Below are 19,539 nucleotides of genomic sequence, written 5' to 3'. Positions count from 1 at the left end.
TCTCTCTCTCTCTCTCTCTCCTCCCCCCCTCACCCCCCCCCCTCTCTCTCCCTCCCTCCCCTCCCCCTCTCACACCCTCTCCCTCCCTCCCTCTCTCCACCCCCCTCTCTCACTCCCTCCCTCTCTCTCTCACTCCCTCTCTCTCCACCCCTCCTCCCCACCCCTCTCTCCCCACCCACCCTCTCCTCACCCCTCCCTCCTCTCCACCCACCCCCTCTCACTCACTCTCTCTCATTCCCTCCCTCTCCTACCCCTCTCTCTCTCTCACCCCTCCCCCCCACTCACACTCCCCTCTTTCTCTCTCACCTCCTCTCATCACTCCTCTCTCTCCTCCCTCCCTCCCACCCCCCTCTCTCTCTACCCCCTCTCACCTCACCTCTTCACTCCCTCTTATCTCCCTCACCTACCCCCACCCCATCACGCCTGTTTCACCCAGTATGATGAAGCACACTTTGTGGCTCTTCAGGAAGGCAACGTTGTGTTGGACTACAGTTCGGTCACTTCACTTCTTATCCAACATGGTGTTGGTAACCTGTAGACAGTAATAGATAGATAATAGATATAGATAGATAATAGAGATAGGTAGACAAATAATAGATAGATAGATAATAGAGATGTGGCTGTGACTTTGAGGAAGAGCCACAATAAGAGGCTGTGACTTTGAGGCACAATAAGGGAGTAGTGATTGTCAGAGTAAGCGCCACAATAAGGAGTAGTGACTGTCAGAGGAAAAGAGCCACAAGGGGGTAGTGACTGTCAGAGAAAAGACACAATAAGGGGAGGCTGTGACTTTAGGCACATGGGGAGGCTGTGACTTTGAGGCACAAAAGGGGGGTAGTGACTGTCGAGGAAAAGAGCCACAATAAGGGGAGGCTGTGACTTTGAGGCACAATAAGGAGGCTGTGACTGTCAGAGGAACATAAGAACATAAGAACATAAGATGGGATACTGCAGGAGGCCGACTGGCCCATGCAGGGCAGATCCTTTCACACCCACCCCAGCACTTCCATGCGCCTATCCAACTCGTCTTGAAGTCCCTAGCGTCCCCGATCCTACTATAGCACTGCAGCCTCCATTCCACATATCCACAACTCTATTACCAAACCAGTGCTTGCCTATATCCTTTCTGAATCGGAATTTATCTAATTTAAAGCCATTTGTTCTAGTTATTTCGTTATTACTGAGCTTCAGAACATCTTCCATTTTACCCTTGTTAATCCCACTTACCCACTTGTACACCTCTATCATATCTCCCTAACTCACGCCTCTCTAATGAATGCAAGCCTAAGCTTTTCAGTCTTTCTTCATATGGAAGGTTTCTAATATTATGGATCATTTTTGTCATTCTTCTTTGTACTCTCTCCAAAAGAATCTATGTCCATTCTATAATAAGGACACCAGAATTGAACCGCATAATCCATGTGTCCTCACTAATGCTAGGTAAAGTTTCAAGATAACGTCAGCAGTTCTGTTACTCACAGACCCAGATATGAACCCAAGAATCCTGTTTGCCTGCGAACGCTAATACATTGTTTTCTAGGTTTCAAGTCGTTGCTAACAAATACACCTAGATCTTTTTCACAATCTGAGTTTTCTATTTCCGTGTTACCTAGTTTATACTTAACGTTTGTATTCGTCTTCTTCTCTTTAGTACCTGCATTTATCAGTATTAAAATTCATTTGCCAGTCTACTGACCACTCATGTAAGGTATCTAGATCTCTTTGAAGGTGTTCAAAGTCACTGTCTGAATTTATCACTCTCCCATTTGTATCATCTGCAAATTTACTAATCCTACTAGTTATGCCTAAATCAAGATCATTAATGAATATAACAAACAGAGAGGGCCTAATACAGATCCCTGGGGAACTCCGCTTTGACCGCACCCCAGTCTGACTTTAATCCATTTATGCTGACTCTTTGTTTCCTACCAGTTAACCATGACCTAATCCATTTTAATACTGATCCACCTATTCCATGTGCTTCTACCTTCCTTATCAATCTCTCATGAGGGACTCTATCGAATGCTTTACTGAAATCTAAATAAATTATATCATCTGACATCATTATCTACCGCTTCATATACTTCTGAGAAAAAGCTAAGCAAATTTGTGAGACAAGAACGTCCCTGGGTGAACCCGTGCTGAAAAGACTGAATTAAGTTGAATGTTTCAAGGTGGCTTCTGATTTTTGTAGCAATAATTGACTCTAGCAACTTGCCTATGATTGACGTGAGACTAATGGGACGGTAATTTGATGCCACAATAATGAGGAGGCTGTGACTTTGAGGCACAATAAGGGGGGTAGTGACTGTCAGAGGAAGAGCCACAAAAAGGGGGTAGTGACTGTCAGAGTAAGCGTCACAATAAGGGGGTAGTGACTGTCAGAGGAAGAGCCACATACCTCCTGCTGGTATCAAGATGAAACTTCAGGTGGAGGGTAACGACCAGCATCACAGGCAGGAGCACAACTAATAATATTCGGTGACGGAAGAGCCGGGCGCCTAGCACAGTAACCATATTCAGTAATCTCAGCATCTAGTCAACACTTCTTCAAGGATTCTGGCGTTAATTCTTGGGTGTGTGTGTGTGTCTGGGGATGAGAGAAAACTTGGGGTAAATTAGTCTAACCCATAAAATAATTAAAAACGGTGGATCCCCGACCGAATTTGGTTATCACAGTACAGTACCTTTGTCGCTGGGTAGCCGACCCCACGAATTCTCCAGTGTATGCCTCGTGGTCTAGGTCAACCAGCGCCGCCCACGGAGTGGGGGTCAACTACTAAGCCACGCCTACCCCCCGCTATTTAAGACCTGACCTCGTGATCTCTCTTTCTACCTACACCAACCAGCCAGCAACACCTCCTCCTCCTCCGCCTGCCTGGTGGTCCTCGCTCCCGCCGGCGAGCATGGCGACCCACAGGCTGGTCCTCCTCTGAGCACCCTCACCAACCAGCTCTCTCTACATCACGCTTGTAACCATGCTGCCTTCCCAGCACCAAGCTGCATTGTACATCCAATACAACATGTATATAGAGAGCACATTGTGAGTTTCCTTTCTCCAACCCATCCTGAGTGTGAACCAAACATCCCATACCCCACACCTTCAAACTAAACACCCGAGAACAAGACAGCAAAATCTTATCATATCCTTACGCACCAAAATATAAATAATTATAATATATGATACACGAACAGTTGAACATTTGCTGTTATATCACCAAAACTTTCTATCGGGGGATGAAAAACTGTATAAACTACTGCATCACTATCAAATATGCATAAACTTTGGCCAGCACTCGAGCTCCGTGGCGTGAAGATTATGTTGTCCGCCCTTAACATAAACAAAACAAAAAGATTCTTACCTAAAACATGGCCGAACAATATCAAACTCAAAAGAAAATATATTTACATGCAAACAATTTTATGGAAAAACTTGAAACTAACAATGTTTGGGTGGAGTATAACAGGCAGGAACCCAACTTGTAAATAAAGTGGCTTCTTAAAACGCACTTTAGGAAATTACACGCTGAACAAAATTACCACAGAGGCGAATTTCCAGGAACAGAATAGTACATCAGAGGAAGTGTTTGTGTGAAAATGACTTTCATCCTATGTCTGTCGGAGTGAGAGTTGTGAACTCTTGGAACAATCTGCCAGTGTGTTGTGACGGCACCGAGTGTGAGCTCTTTCAGGACCAGACTTGACCAACACTGGAGCAGGTTCAGGTACATTCAGGAGCCGGCATGCCCAGTACTTGCCAACAGTGCGTGACAGAGACGTGACCGATCGTCCAAGTAGCTAACGAGTCGATCAATGGTGAAGAGGATAAAAGGAAAAAAGCACTGATTACTTAATAATGATTTTTAAGAGGCCTTGCTGTAGGTAGCAGGTAACTAATATACAGTATAATGCTCCAGCAAGATACTGTACACTTCAATACAACAACATACAATACAATATTCGGCCACGTATCATTATCTCCCTTAAGACATTTTGAAAAATAATCTTTCTTAAAGTTACAAATATAAATAATGTACATCTCTAGAGGTCACAAAGTCAAATATAGTTAATGTCTCGTGAAGTCACTAAGATAAATAGTTTGTCTCGTGAAGTCACTAAGGTAAATAGTTAGGCTCTTGAAGTCACTAAGATTCATAGAGTTAATGTCTCACAAAATGTCACTAAATCACTCTTTTAACAGCAAAGTAACATGGGTAATATGCGTCGGAATTACTAAATATCTCCGGCGGTACATAGCATACCCTAAGGGAAAAGATTTCACTCTTACTTTCACTATGGTTAACGTAGGATACAGCACACCCTCTTCTGTAGTTACCAGGGTTTGTTTTAGCCACTTGTAGATTGTAATGGTGGTGTCTTGTGTAGTTAAGAGATGGTATAGACACACACACACACACACAAGTTCCTATATCCTTGGCGCAGGAACTGTGTATATAATTCTGTTGCCAAAACAATGGCTCGTATCCTTCGACTTCTTCAGATATTCTCAGATAATACGTGTATATTAATCTTACAGCAAATGATAATTAACTCGTAATCTGTGCTAATTGGTAGTTTATTAGGTTTTGTAGTGCGGGTACTAATTTCTAGAGAATGATCACAAGAACCTTACTGACAGACACTCGTACACGTACTAATACACCTTACGCCCGACAACTACGAGTGTGGATGTGAAAGTGACCTGACTAGTTAATCACATGTGCACAACGTCCAACGTATCGTACTGCTATCAAGGCATTTTCCCATCAAAACGATTGAAACTTATAATACCGACTTTACTACAAAACAAAAAAATAAATTCCAGATTTGTTCCCATTTTCAACGTCTTGGTAGAAAGAACAGGTAGTCACGTTATTTCCACTCCATCATCTCCATGTAAACAGAAAAACATCACTCGGGGAAAAGAACATGGAAATGCTTAGCAAAAATAAATTAACTAAAAAGTAAGAAGAAATTTACACAGGAATTGGAAAGAATAAAGTTCATTTAGAGTACAAACAAAAAAAGAAACAAGTGTTGGGGCTCACAGCCACAGGTGAGGTTGTAGCCGGCTAAGTTTCTTCACTGCTGGGCATGATGACCAAGGAGAGAACCGAAAGATCACTTCCATCACGACCCAGGTTTTGTAACTCTGAGATCGTCTCACCGGTACTGAGAAACTGAAGCAACTAGCGCCCATTACGTGAATCGTGAGGCTTGAACGGGGAGGTGGATCTTGTGATGGTTTGGTGAGCTCGGTAACTGACACACCCAGTAGACGAACAAATTAAGTTCCCCCAACAAAATAGTTGCGGAAGCAGTCCCGCTATGATGATAAGTTCGTGGCTAAAATGACACTGTTCTTGGCGAAATGATTAAGAGGGCATTGCTTGGGTGGGGGATTCTTGGGGTCCCCTTAAGTCAACGGTGTAGAGTTAACCCCTATACACAGCTTCTCCAGCACCACCTCCGTTGCCTCGCACTGCGTTAATAAGCTACTATTACTACACAATCTAGCAGCGACAACAACAAGTACTACTGACCACTACTACACAGCCTAGTACTCATAGTCTACTATTACAGTTCCCTGCCTAGTACTGTAAACACTACATAAAGTGCTCGTATACATCTGCTACTGACACAGGTACTACTACTGGACAATGCATCTGCACTGGGAACACAGCCTTTAAGCGAAAAGATCAGTCTGGAGAATGTCACTTGTGCCTTCACGCTAACACGGCAACACACCTCATTGGCTGATATACAGTACCGTAAATAGCCTCGTCAATGGCCACCTATCCTTAAACGACTACTGAAACTCATAGCATAATCGTATAGTACTACCACACCTACTGTATACCACTGTTAGCTGCGGGCCTATGTACAGTACACACAACATCAGTCTTTGTGCTACCATAGTTCAGTACAGTACAGCCTCTACGATTCTAGCTACTGTACGTATTAACGCTAGCTGACGCGCTCTTACACCAAGTTTAATTATTACTGTACCACGTGTTCCAGTGGGGCATCGGTAAATTCGTCTTCTCAATGCAATCACTCTACTCTGCAGATAAAACTAATATATGGCGCACAAGTGAAATCTCAGCACTCGTTAGTTAGGGGCGAATATATATATATATATATATATATATATATATATATATATATATATATATATATATATATATATATATGTTGATAACCACAGGGAAAGAAAACACGAAGTTCCTAAGTGCTTTTCGTAATTCACACATCTTCATAAGTATACAGACTGTACTACCCTGAAGATGAATTATATATATATATATATATATATATATATATATATATATATATATATATATATATATATATATATATATATATATATTCGCCTCTAACTAACGAGTAGTGCGCTATATACCTGTCAGCAAGTCAAGCACGTAGGGAGAGTACAGGTGTCGGAGAGTGTTTCAACTGTACAGTATATGTACGAGTTTGTGGTTATTTGTGCGTTACAGCAGCATCAAGAAGCTTCCACGGTTAGAGGAGCTTCTCTTCCTCTCTCTTATCCTCCTCAGTTTGGTTACACTAGGTTGGATTACAAATCATAAACAACATTGATACATAAATGCACGCTCAAACAAGAAAATTATAACGTAAAGCCAATAGTCACCCACAGCTGTGCTCGGTAGATAGTGGTAAAGTTTAGTGTTTCAACTTAACTGTAATACCAATTTGTGGTCGCGTTTCGTCATTACAGGGTGAAGTATAATATCTTTCTTTTTTTCTTGGTAAATTATTTACGCGTGCATTGGGGCAGAGCCGTCCCTAGGGGGGTGCGGGGCCCAGGGCAATTCATCCACTGCGGGGCCCCTTTACATTTGCTATGTTATAACATTTTTCATATATTCCCCATTTGACAATCTTCGCAGGCAAAAATCTTCTGAAAAGTGTCGGTTTTCACCATGTTTTTTAATAATTTTCACTAGATACCTTAATAGGTCCTTTCTCTACCAAAATATCAATTGTCGTAGTGTCCAGTACATGTGGCCAGTTGGCTGGATCACATACATCTTCATCAACATGCCCGTTAGCGTAGGTACAACTGGCCATTTTAAAAGCCTTAGTACTTTTTTCAGTACTCTCCTCTTCCTCAGCTTGAACATGACCCACCCATCACAGTCGCTCAGGTCCAGTGTTTGGTGTTTCTAGGGAACCTTTCATTGACATTTCTATTTCTTCCCTCTACCTTTCCTCTGCACCCGAGATGTATTTTCTGTATCTGTCTCTATCCCTGCTGGCCATGGTATAATAGAGGGCTGTGTACAACAGTCAAATAATGTAGATCAACAATTTCACAAAACACAAATCACCGACAACTGGAGATTCAGAGTTGGGACAACACTGACAGGTGACCGCTGTCAACGTCCTCACTCCTCTTCGACAGAGCACAGTAAAGAATGACATATTGTTCTCAGTCTGGGTGGTAAGATGGTGTGGCTTAATAAGAACATAAGAACATAAGGAGTCTGCAATAGGCCGGTTGGCCTGTGCATGGCAGCTCCTGTCGAGAGTTACTACCACTCTATCATCCATGAATCTATCCAGCCTCCCTTTGAAACTTTCCAGCGTTCCAGCACTTACTACAAAGTTGCTAAGCTTGTTCCACTCGTCCACCACCCTATTTGTAAACCAGTTCCTTCCTATCTCCCTCCTAAACCTAAACTTACCCAACTTGTCAGCAGATGCATTGCCTAACTGTGCTGTTCACTAATCCTTCAGGTGGTCTCCTGAATCTGGGTGGTAAGGTGAGGTCCGCTTAATGTGGTCACAAATTCTGGTGTGGGGCGAGATAAGGGCCGCGGGCAGGGGCGGTCGCACGGGTTACCACACCCTCGGGACGGCTCTGCATTGGGGTGACACGACAACTACCACCTAATACATTGGGGAGGCAGCATCTGTGCCACCTTCGCTTGCAGGTGTGAGGTGAGGTAATGAATCCAGGAAAAAATCACGAGAAAAAAAGTAAAAAAAAAGTCACGGAAAAAACCTAACCTAACCCAATCTAACTTAACCTAACCTAGCCTAACCTACGTGCAATGCCATCATATATATAATGTGTTGTCAATGTGTACAAGTCATGTGACTTTTTTTCCGTTCACTGATTATGACATGACATTCATGACGTGACACAATTTAGAGAAGTGATCTGTGAGTTGATACATATAATAAATACTGCAATGGCCACTCTGATGGAGGCTTCAGGAAGGGAGGGGGAGATGTGCACTGTTAAATGGAGGTAAACGGAGGAAGAGGTGCAAGATTGAGGTACGGTGCTAGCGCCTGCCTCTCATTATTGGGCAGACCTCACCAAGCATCGTAACTTTTTTCCTGTACCAACACTGAGCAATGATGCTCATCAGTAATGCGCATGCGCAAAATCGACGGGGAATCTCCCGGTCTGGGAGCTCTCTGCTCACTCATTTGACCTGACCTAACCTATCCTAACCTAACGTATCATAATTTAACCTTACCTAACACAATTGGGGGAGCTCTCAGACCACATACACTGTACTATACATGTAAATAATAATAATAATAATAATAATAATAATAATAATAATGAGAAGGCTCCGACTGGGGTTATTGCCACACCGGACACACGTGGGGAGAACGCTTTCCAGAGAATGGCAGAGATCCTACTAATTACAGGTTTCCTCCGGATACTACAGCCTCCTTCTGTACCAACACTAGAAAAATAAAGTTTATAAAGCAACATAGAACAGACCCACCCCCTGAACAGCTAGTAAGTTGACAAATGGCGAAATAAAAAAATGATTCACGGATATATTATGTCAGGTGTGATGCAATATTTCTTTTGTAACTATCTCTGCTGCCATATGTTGCAGTGAACTACCAGTATTATTAAGCAAAGAATAAGGACTTTTAGTCTTTGGTATTATCAAGCCATTGTATCTTAAGTAATAATGTATTTTAAAAAATTGTTTACCAAAAATATAAAAATTGGGTAAATGGGAAAACAAGAAACATTTTATTAGAAAATGTTCAGGCAAAAAATAAAACAATATATATATATATATATGTTCTTGGTTATAATAAAATCTATACAATGTTTAATAAAATAATATTAAAGGGGTTAATTACCGCGCCAAACAGCTGATGATGTGATGACATGCACAAGCTGCAAGTATAGATATCATGTACCGGTATTTAATGTCTATTCTGATCCCATATAAAACAATATATGCTGAAAACGGTTGATGGGTATCGAATCCGTATTGTGAGAACCGATTCTCGATAGTGTTTTGTCTCGGGTGATGGCTCGTGTTTGTTATGTTTTGTGGCGTCTATGAATCCCAGACCCCAGCGAGCAAAACAGAAGAAGTAGCTCGAATGCAACCAACAAAATCTCCACCATGGTACGTGTTTTAGAGTTACTTTGAGGTGTAGATGGAGGTTAGGTTATCTATGGACCTAACTTTATAAGGGAAATGACGGTACGGGTGACATAGGAGGTTAATTGGGTGAATATCTTTGATGGCTGTACTAGGAGCCTGTGTTCTTGACACGTCTCGATATTTCTTTATTTAATTCACAAAAAAATCTCCTTTTCGCCATTTAACGTAAAATAAATCCAAGTTAATGTTACAACAAATGATGATGTTTGAGGATAAGATATGGATTATGGACTCGAGATAAAACGGAAAAAAGTCATACAGGGAAAACACAATATATCCCTGTACTTTAAATTAAAAATATCTTAAGTGTAATATACTATTTTGTATTAATTAAATGAAGTTTACTTATGTAGCCTAGAACTCAAAGAGGCCATAGGATAGATAGAATGAGACTGAATATATTTTTTTTATGTGTACTTCATTACTTTCCCTTGTTTCATCATGTTGACCCCAAACCTAACGAGTCATAATCCTTGTTTCCCCTGGTTGATGTAACTTGTACCTTTAGTGACTATGTCTGTCTAGTTGAGTTCTATGGCCATTCAGACAGATTATTTGATATTTTGTTTTTTTAGGTGAGGAACAAAGGGAAATTGTGTATGTTTTGTAGCAGGATGGATTGTCTCTAAAGGGTGGTTGAAGGTCTTGTGTAGATAAATATGTGTTTTGCTTAACCCAGACTAAGTAATTTTTTGTTTACTCTCTCCAGATTATACGCGTACAATCAGCCGACGGCACCAAACGAGTGGAGGCAAAACCGACAGATTCCACCAAGACTTTCTATGAAAAAGTCCACGACGCATTTCAGCTAACGAGCATCACATTTAGTCTGTATCTTACCCGGGATAGAAAAACAGAACTCGTCTCCTCGCCGCGGAAGACCCTCAAGGGATGCAAACTGAATCATGGAGATATGGTTTACCTTTACAAGTTGGATGCTGGTGGTGAGCCTTTAAAAATGTTAAGTATTGTAGATCACCTGAAGATTAGCCCCCCTAGCTTACATCACCTGGTGGGGGTTAGGTTACCATTAGGGTTTTTAAATCGTGTGAGATATACTAGTGGACTAATCCTCTGGTAATCCATTATTATAGATGAAAGTACAGTAATTAAGGACATTTCAAGGACGTCAAGTTCTTATTTGCCGTCCAAAAACAATTGGCAGGTGTTTGAAGACAACTACATTGACAAAGAAATATTAAATTAGTCCGAAATATCAAACTGTAATTATTTAATTAGTGAGAGGTGAGTATTTTTGATGCACTTGACTTGCCAACAGGTGGGTGTAAAAGTACACCACCACCACCGCCCTTCACTGCATCAACCAGTAATCCTAGTAACAGCCAGAATGGTGGGAAGGTGATCGTTCCTGTATCAACACAACAAGTGGCATCTAGTATCAAGAGCATGGTGGAGGAGAACGAGGTGGATCAGCTTCTGGCCAAGGAAGTCGGCTTGATTGACAGGAAAATAAATCCACAACTGTAAGTTTTGCCAATACTGTTTTGTACTACATTAACTTAACCTTCAGGACCAGATGAGTATTATTTTGGATATTAAACTTTTGAGAAAATTAACAAATACATTCTTTCCTTTCTTTCTTCCCCTTCCTTCAATTATTTCCTGTTCTCTCTCCCTCAACTCTTCCAATACCCTCTTGTTGTCCTGTATACTATACATTACCCTTACATAACAGTGTAATACAGTACTGGTAAAAGGAGTTGGATTCACTGTAGATGCCAAGTACACTGGTAATGGATGAAAATAATTTTTCCCTTAAACACTGTGGTGAAACATGGATAGTCTCTTACATGTACTAGAGAAATATTTGACAAACCGTGGTGTCTACAGTCAGGGTAGTGTCGTAGGTTAGCTATGTAAATGTCTACGATACTGATATAAATTAATGCAAAAATTTATCGAAACTATGAAATTATTACTGTTATTTAAAAGATTTTGTTAAATAAAAAAAAGATTTTATTATTATTATTATTATTTTTTTTTCCAATTTACCTGGTCTGTGGGGGGGGGGGGTATATAGGTAAATTATAACTGTACTGATCTTAACTCTCCCTTGCAGATGTCGCCATGGCAATAACAGTAAATGTGTACACTGTATACCACTGGATCCCTGGGATGAAGGTCACTTGAAGGAACAGAACATCAAACACATATCCTTTAATTCCTACCTACGGAAACTGACTTCCGGGGTCGACAAGGTAAACGTTGATGATGTGTTATGAATCTATATAGAACACTGAATTTATTACTGTATTAAAATTAAGGTCAGATAAAGGAGTGGACAAGTGCTCACTGAAAGCCATAACCAGCATCACGTTAATAATTCTTGTGACTCCTTTGAAACTTACACAGTACTAGAGTGAGTGATGTTATTATGTTTTGTTTTCATTAATTTTTATTTGCAGGGGAAGTTTGTTGTTTTGGATGATATTAATTGTAAAATCAAGATGGGTTGTAAAGATCACCCACCATGGCCAAAAGGAATCTGCTCCAAGTGCCAGCCATCCGCCATCACACTAAATCGACAATCGTACCGCCACGTGGACAATGTTATGTTTGAAAACCCTAATTTAGTAGAGCGCTTCCTCAATTACTGGCGCGTGACGGGACACCAGCGTATAGGCTTCTTGTACGGGCGCTATGAACCTCATCTAGATGTTCCACTGGGGATCAAGGCCACTGTGACAGCTGTGTATGAACCTCCTCAGGAAGGGTCAAGAGATCATGTGAAGCTCTTGCCAGACCCAAAGAAGGAAAGTGTTGATGATGTAAGTATGGAATCTGTCACTTATTTTTCTTTATATGCATTTTTTATCAAGTGGAAACTTAAAGCACATTCCAAGGGCCTGGAGTCTTCCCTCAAGCAGGGGTTCAGGGGACACAAATATAACGGTTAAAGTCAAAGGAGTTTGTGGCATGTTTGCCATTTTTTAACCTGGTAAAATTCAACAATGTAGATGCTCTTTGGTGATTCACACAAACATTACTTTTTTCCAGATTGCTAAAGGCTTGGGATTAACATGCGTTGGTTGGATTTTCACCGACCTAGTACCCCTTGATTCAAACAATGGTACGGTGCGTTACCTCCGACACGCAGATACCTACTTCCTCTCCGCACACGAAGTTATCACAGCTGCTCATCTACAAACTCTTCACCCTAACCCCTGCAGACTGTCACGTGAGGGCAGATATGGTTCAAAATTTGTCACAGTCATAGTGACGGGTGATAAAAATAACCAGGCAAGTTGTGAACCTCGATAAACTTTTGTAGTTGTTGATGTGTGACTCCTAAATTGGGTAACGGTCAGCTGGGTCATAGTTCAAGTCAAAGAGCTACTGAGGACTTTTTTGGGGGGACCAGTCAGCACTTATTGTAGCATGTAGCCTTAGAAGGGCAAGGGATTATACTTGTTAGAATATGAAGTAGGTTGTGTATCCATAAGAGCCTCAAAGACTAATGCAGAAGGGTGACTACATCAAAACATGATTAATAATATTATTATGTATAAGCTATGGTGCATTTGGCCAGTTTTAATTGAAAGTACAAAAATTTACCTTTGACTGTAGTGGTAGAAGGGGTTGAACATTTTCTTTGATATAATTATTGCAGGAACTTCATTTTGCCAATTATTTCTGCAGGTACACATGGAAGGCTACCAAGTGAGCAATCAGTGCCAGTCTGTAGTGAGGGACAAGTGCCTCATACCTACCAAAGACGCCCCAGAGTTGGCCTACATCCGTGAGTCGTCAGCAGAGCAATATGTCCCAGATGTTTACTTCAAGGTAGGTCTTCTAATGGTATAAAAAAGTGAATAATGAATAACTAATTCTGAATATTTAGTACTATAAAAAGTGACCCTGAACCTGCATTAATGGAGGAGTCTGTGTTGAAGAATGTGTAAGACTGTAGAGGTTGTGATATGGGGAGGGCCTAGCTTCTAGATGAGCACCCGGCTATTGAGTGGTAGATGATGTCATTGAGAGTTGGTATGATGAAACTTTGTATCAATATTAACATGAATTAGTTTTTCTTACATCATGGCAAGCTATTATCAAAGATTTCTATATAACTTAACAAATTTAAAAGTGAGACAGCCGAGTGGACACAACATTTGATTCCTGTCCCAACGAATGAATGATTATGAATATTATCTTAAAGCCTCAACAGCCATATGGTGCTGGATATAATTAATGGTAAAAAGTAAAAAGCCTGGATAGACCGAGCTCTTCGGCAAGTTACCCCACACGGAAGCCTAAAGGGCGAGGTATAGAAGGTATCCCGACACTCAGGTTGGAAAAGCGCGGCATAAAGAAGGGAAACAGGGAGCCGTTTACCACACTAGTAAAGTCAGTTGCATCCAGCCATGTCTCCTGTTGTACCGTACGGCTGTGTCACTTTAAGGTCTTTATATTCCTTTATCTACTCCACATAAAGTGAGAGAAGAGAATGAAAATACTGTACAAGCAATAGATGACGTAATAAACCAAAATATATATTTTCTAATTGCAGGAAAAAGATCAGTACAACAATGATGTGGTACGTCTAGGAAGACCTTTACCTGTGGAATATCTACTCCTGGATTGTCCGGTTTCCACCCCCAATGAACCTATTTATACATTTGCTGTTAATGAAACAAATTTTCCAGTGGCTAACAGGTAATACCTTTACAATTTTTTATTTCCGTTTTGATCCATATGCATTTTGCTGATGTGCATATTGAAAACAATCTCACAATAATAAATCTCTTTTGCAAGTTAATTGACGCAATAAGGTATTGGTATTAATGGAGGTTTTCATTTAAGTCGGTTGTGTTGCTAGATGGCGTGGAGAGCCAACATATTTTCTGGATCAGCTTTCTTATAATCATTCAAACCAAAACTCTTTCTTCTGTGGCTCTGTGTTTATAGTCTCACCACAAGAGTGTGTACTATACTGATGGAGTACATACCACACACTTAACACCATATAACCCTCACAGAATGGTGGAGGGTCACCTGCAGGACTTCAATGCACTGGCTACATATCTCAAAAAATTTGGTGATGAACAGTTCTTGGAAGCTGTATCAGATTTGCATGTCTTAGTGTACATTGCAACTATGGACATGTTACCTCTCAGGGTATGTATTGAATTATATTTGTGTTAATACATCAGTAATGTCTACAATGTAGTTTACTCATGTGAAGCACTGAGTTGTTGACAGTTTTGTTTTTCGAACATATATTTTACATTTAACATGGAATTACTTACTCATATGGTTAATATTTTAAGGAAAAAACTCACCATTTCAGTAATAACTTGCACTCATTTTCCTCAGGAATATATTGAACCCTTACTTGAAGCTGTGAAAAAACGTGATAGGGCAGCAGCATTGGAGTGGAAACAGTCTGGCCACTGGGCTACTGTGGAACAGTTGGTGATGGCATCAGGTGGGGAAGGTGCAGTGGCGGGAGGGGAGAGCGATGTAACAGGCAGAGGCCCAAGTGTCCAACCCTCTACATCATCTACCTCATGGACATGTCAGCACTGCACATTCATTAATCAGACAGCAAGTGAAAACTGTGATATGTGCCATCTCCCACAGTGAACTGGCAACAACTTTGATACAATACGAAGGTGTCAGTCCTGATGCTGATATTCAGTGTCTTGTGTGTCCTAGACAAATTCCTAGTAGATTTGTTAATGGTGAAACAAGCTCACATTGTTCACAGAACCAACAGGAACATCTCAAACATATATTTACAGTATTTGCTTGTATTATATCAAGCACTGTAGTGCATCCTCAGAAGAGGGTATTCAGGTTTTTAATATGACTTGGTTGTAAATTGTTTAAATCCTTAATATAGAAACTGTTGAGCTAAGCTTAATGTTCTCACAATGACTGTCTGATGTAAGTATTCCATTGAGAATATTTTAAGCCCATTTTCTTGAAGTTAGCTAAATTTTTAAGCTACAGGAAAACACAATGTGCTCTTATTAAGTCTTAGACTCTCCATGCAAAATTCTCCAGTTACCGTGCAAGCTAAACAGGGAACCTTAACAGCTAAATTAGTCCCTCTTGATCCTATATGCTTTCTCAATACTGTGTTGTGGCACACTTTGTAATATTTCTCTATCGATTAAGAAATTTGTATTCAAAATTATAGTTTAATTTATATCAGGGTAGTTTTATGCAAAATTTCTATAACTAAAGCATAAAAGATCTGTTACTGTAGTTCCACCTAGAGATGTTGTGTGCCTTGTGTGTAAGTCTTGGCATTTTTAGTCAAGTTAAATTGGTAAATATTTGATATGATTTAACAGTTTCTTTTTTTAATGGGTTTCTTTTTATAAGCAAGCTTCCCTTTCTTACTTAAAACAAGAGTTCCCTCTTCACTCTGTCACAGTCAAGTTTTCAATGTGTGAAGGTATGGAGGTCTTTAGTAATATTGTTCGGGATATTTATTAATTCTGCATGTGCCGTCCTGTTAGAATGCAGGAGGTGACGTGGAAAATGCAGAAAAGCTGCATTAGTGACGCGGATCATTTACGAGTTTATTGATCCTTGAATTGAAGCACAAAAACAGTATATCGGGTTGAGACTCTGACTAATGCCTTCATCCAAGTTGAAGTAGCCATTGTAGTTCTGATCATAGTATGTTTTCCTTGGATCACTTCACCCATCCTGGTTTCAGTCAGTCATAGAGCTTTGATCTCCAAGATTGACACCTGGTGAATTTGTGGGTTTCCTCATAACTTCTTCAGGTATAACTCTAATGGTGAGCACAGAAACTGAGTGTGATCTCTTGTGGTTAGCCACGGGGCTCAACCTCAGTTTGTTGGGTGCTCGATATCTGTACCACATTGCATGTCTGCTTGGCAACTTTAAAATCTTCTAAATTGGTAATTAAAATTTTCTTATTTGGAGATTTTGACATACATATCTCATGATCATTGCATTTGCACTCAATGACCTTTATACAATTATTCTGGGCACCGTGTGACTTAGAAAAAATGCTAAGGATGTTTCATTACTGCATAAATATCAGAGGTCAGAGGTTCCCGTAAAGTTACAGTACAGTATATGTAAATTCACTCGAGTTAACTAAATTTTATATATGGTAATAATCTGTTACTTGATACAAAATTGGTAGGGCTTTGTTACAAGTGTGCATTGAAAATATTCTGTCCATACAGTGAGTTAAAGAGGAAATGTAGGAAATTACAACTGAATTTAATCTGTATGGTGTTTTAAAGTAGCCATATTATTAAATTTTTTCTTAGTAAAAGTTAACTTTTGCAATATGTTCAAATCCATGAATAATATTTCTTTTCAGGTATATATTTATTATTGGTTTGATAGCACACAGAATATTAGTGAGAGACCTTGGTGGTGTTTAACATGAAACAACACTCCCAATGTGAGCCTTACTGACGACCACTTTTTGCACCTGCTGTTGCTAGCTTGTACAGAACCCATTGTGGTCAAGTAGCTTATTAATAAAATAATTGAAATTAAGAGTGCTTTCATATCTTCCAACTGTGACAGTTGTTACTTAAGGCCAACCTTTCATTACGTTACAATCTCCAGTTTTCCCACTAGTACTGTAGTGCCATTTACGTACCAGTTATCGTAACCCAAATTGTGATTCATATTCTTTCCATTGTCATCCAAAGTGTATGTGTGTGAACATTTAGACCCTGCATTATAAACAGTATTTTATATGGTAATATAACCATACCCTATCCCCCGATGTCTAGGTCACCTTCCCACCCACATGAAGGAGTGTGCATGTGTGCCCACTCTGTTCTCTCCAGTTTCTGAACCACAAAAATCTTGCTGTGTCTCAACTTGCAATTGTGAACTTTTCCCTATTGCCCTTAATTGTGGCCTCTGTAAGCATAAGATGAGTGGGGAGGGGGAGTGTGCTGGAAAGATGAAGTGATGAGTTTGAGCAAAAAAGTTTATGTGCTAGACAGGTTGGCTGCAGGTGTGTGTGTTTGTACTGGCCTGGCCTGCTATTTTGGTGTGAACAAGTCCACTGTCTAGTACACATAGAAAAATGGAAATGTTATCATGGAAGTGTTGAGACAAGTTCTCTAATAAATGCCAAAGTTATTAAAGCCTTCCAGGGCTTTCCTGTCCAAGAAGGAAAGGCTCTGTTTGTGGCTTCAAGGTAATGAAGGTCAAGTTATCCCTTATCTTCAGCATCAAAGCCTCAGGTGGCTGTTGGGTCAACCTGTGCTGCTGTATTATGTCCTGCACTCAAGAAGAAGAACAAACATGCTTGACTGTGTTATGAGAGGTGAAGAGGAGAGTCTGGGTTTCAACTGTAGCAGGCAGATTGTTACTTGTCAGTTAGAGGGATTGGTGTATTTTGGGGTAATGTTTTGGGAACGTGACCAATTTCTGACCATGGATGCAACTGATTTACAATTTAGAAACTAACAGCCCAGTGGATTAGGCAGAAATTGTTACAGGCTGGACCTCCCTGGTCTGACACCACCTGTGGTCCAGCAGCAGTTTTTCTTGTTGTCATTATTTTATGCTTCCTGTATGTACAGTATTTCCTAATGCCAACACCTTAAAATTGTGTAAAAACACAAATACATTGTTACAATGACTTACTGTATATACAGTACTTGAGTATATTTCAAGTTTTTATGATTGAATTTTTATGTAAAAAGTAGGGGGTCGAACGATACTGTATACGAGTATTGTATAGTATATTTGAGGGGTAAAAATTTGTGCATTTCAGTGGGTCATTTATTGTGAACGATAGGTACCTTGTACATGCTCACAGTAGGCTAACTTGACCAATAAGCTCCTTTATCCTGGGCTTGCCTACCTTACCCCTGGATTCGTTATGTTGCTACACGAAGAGGAGCTCATACACTATATACCGCTTTAAAACCACAATAAATATTTGATAAATTTCTTTTTGTTTGCCTCTGTTAACATCAACTTGGCAGACTCATCACTGTAGCCCTCTCACTGTGAGCTATGTTGTGGTTATTTTTCAACTCGTAATTTCAGGTACAGTAGATATGCATAACTTTCTTCATATTTTTTTTAACGCCATTACACTCACACAATCCTACATACAGAATGTGCAAAAAAAAAAAAAAAAAAAAGTACTAATTATCACAAGGACAAACCATAAAGAGAATAAACATTTCTACACATGTGTGAGTTAACATGCAACGTGGGGGAGCCCCGATGCTAGGCAGAGTCTGTGTTGCTATGGTAAGCTTTGAGGCTGTGTTCATGAACTTGTTAATTTTTGGTACAGTAATATATTGACCCCCCCCCACCCATGGTACTGAAAATTCTCTGGTTCAGTTCTGGTGTGATCCCAAGAGTGCTGGATTGGAGAGGTTCAACCTGTATACTGTCTTAAGATTTTGAAAAAAAAATATATATATATACAGTACATTATTGTACAGTACTGTATATACAGTACATCTAAACAATGATAAGACATTGTCAGATTTTATTTATTTTTTTTTTGGGGTCAAACTTAATAAGTTCGAATGTTTTGGTAGCTTCAGTCTTTTATCTGAATGTAAATAAACAATATCCCAACTTACAGGAAGTCAGTCATAAGCAAATGTAACAGGTGAAATTTCGTTACGGGTCATCAGTATGATGACCACTTTTTACCCAAGACCTTTAGCGGTATGTTGAAAGTCTATACTGTACTATATAGAAGGTCAATAGTTTGGGCTAGTGTGGAGGCAGGGTGGCCCGAGAGTCATATGCAGTACAACGAAAAGGACGATTACACTAGGTAAAATTTCCGCCATTCTCACTTCTCACTCCTACATAAAAAAAAAAAAAACACCACGGTCTTAATCACACTAAAATTTATCGCCATGTTCTCGTTCTGCCGTTTGTGGAGCAGCAGAAGAGGCGACAGGACTTTTTTTTTTCTCAACTGTACAAGAGAGTTGGCACTGTATGCAGTAAAGATGGGGGTAAAATACATACTGTACATGCTCAACCCTACCTACACCCTGTACCTAATTGATCCTTGACAAGTCTATGGTGCCTTTGTATGGGTGTTGTCTTAAAATAT

The 19,539-nt window shown here is 40.1% G+C and overlaps 1 protein-coding gene and 1 long non-coding RNA gene across 2 annotated transcripts; one reads left to right on the top strand and one right to left on the bottom strand.

The window, feature by feature from the left end:
• Window positions 1-487: 487 nt before the first annotated feature.
• On the bottom strand, window positions 488-4,696 carry LOC121856169. Its single transcript, XR_006086911.1, has 3 exons — window positions 4,289-4,696; window positions 2,402-2,590; window positions 488-532 (listed from the first exon to the last, which is right to left on the bottom strand). It is a non-coding gene; the product is annotated as an uncharacterized LOC121856169 (long non-coding RNA).
• A 4,624-nt stretch (window positions 4,697-9,320) lies between these two features.
• Window positions 9,321-16,979, top strand: LOC121856168 (nuclear protein localization protein 4 homolog). Its single transcript, XM_042351499.1, has 10 exons — window positions 9,321-9,422; window positions 10,171-10,405; window positions 10,741-10,945; window positions 11,542-11,680; window positions 11,888-12,250; window positions 12,480-12,722; window positions 13,122-13,265; window positions 13,993-14,138; window positions 14,462-14,600; window positions 14,799-16,979. Exons 1-10 carry the CDS (start codon window positions 9,420-9,422, stop codon window positions 15,066-15,068), a joined length of 1,887 nt encoding a protein of 628 aa, XP_042207433.1. The 5' UTR covers window positions 9,321-9,419; the 3' UTR covers window positions 15,069-16,979.
• Window positions 16,980-19,539: the final 2,560 nt, after the last annotated feature.

The sequence above is a fragment of the Homarus americanus genome, unplaced genomic scaffold (assembly GCF_018991925.1).
Source record: "Homarus americanus isolate GMGI-L3 unplaced genomic scaffold, GMGI_Hamer_2.0 scaffold48016, whole genome shotgun sequence".
In the NCBI taxonomy this organism is placed as follows: Eukaryota; Metazoa; Arthropoda; class Malacostraca; order Decapoda; family Nephropidae; genus Homarus; species Homarus americanus.
Note: the sequence above shows the minus strand (reverse complement) of the source record. Positions and strands in the feature narration are given on the sequence as shown.

Excerpts from the sequence above, each read along its gene's own strand:
- LOC121856168 (XM_042351499.1), top strand. Across the intron at positions 12,251-12,479 it reads AGAAGGAAAGTGTTGATGAT|ATTGCTAAAGGCTTGGGATT; the intron begins GTAAGTATGGAA and ends ACTTTTTTCCAG. Across the intron at positions 12,723-13,121 it reads CGGGTGATAAAAATAACCAG|GTACACATGGAAGGCTACCA; the intron begins GCAAGTTGTGAA and ends TTATTTCTGCAG.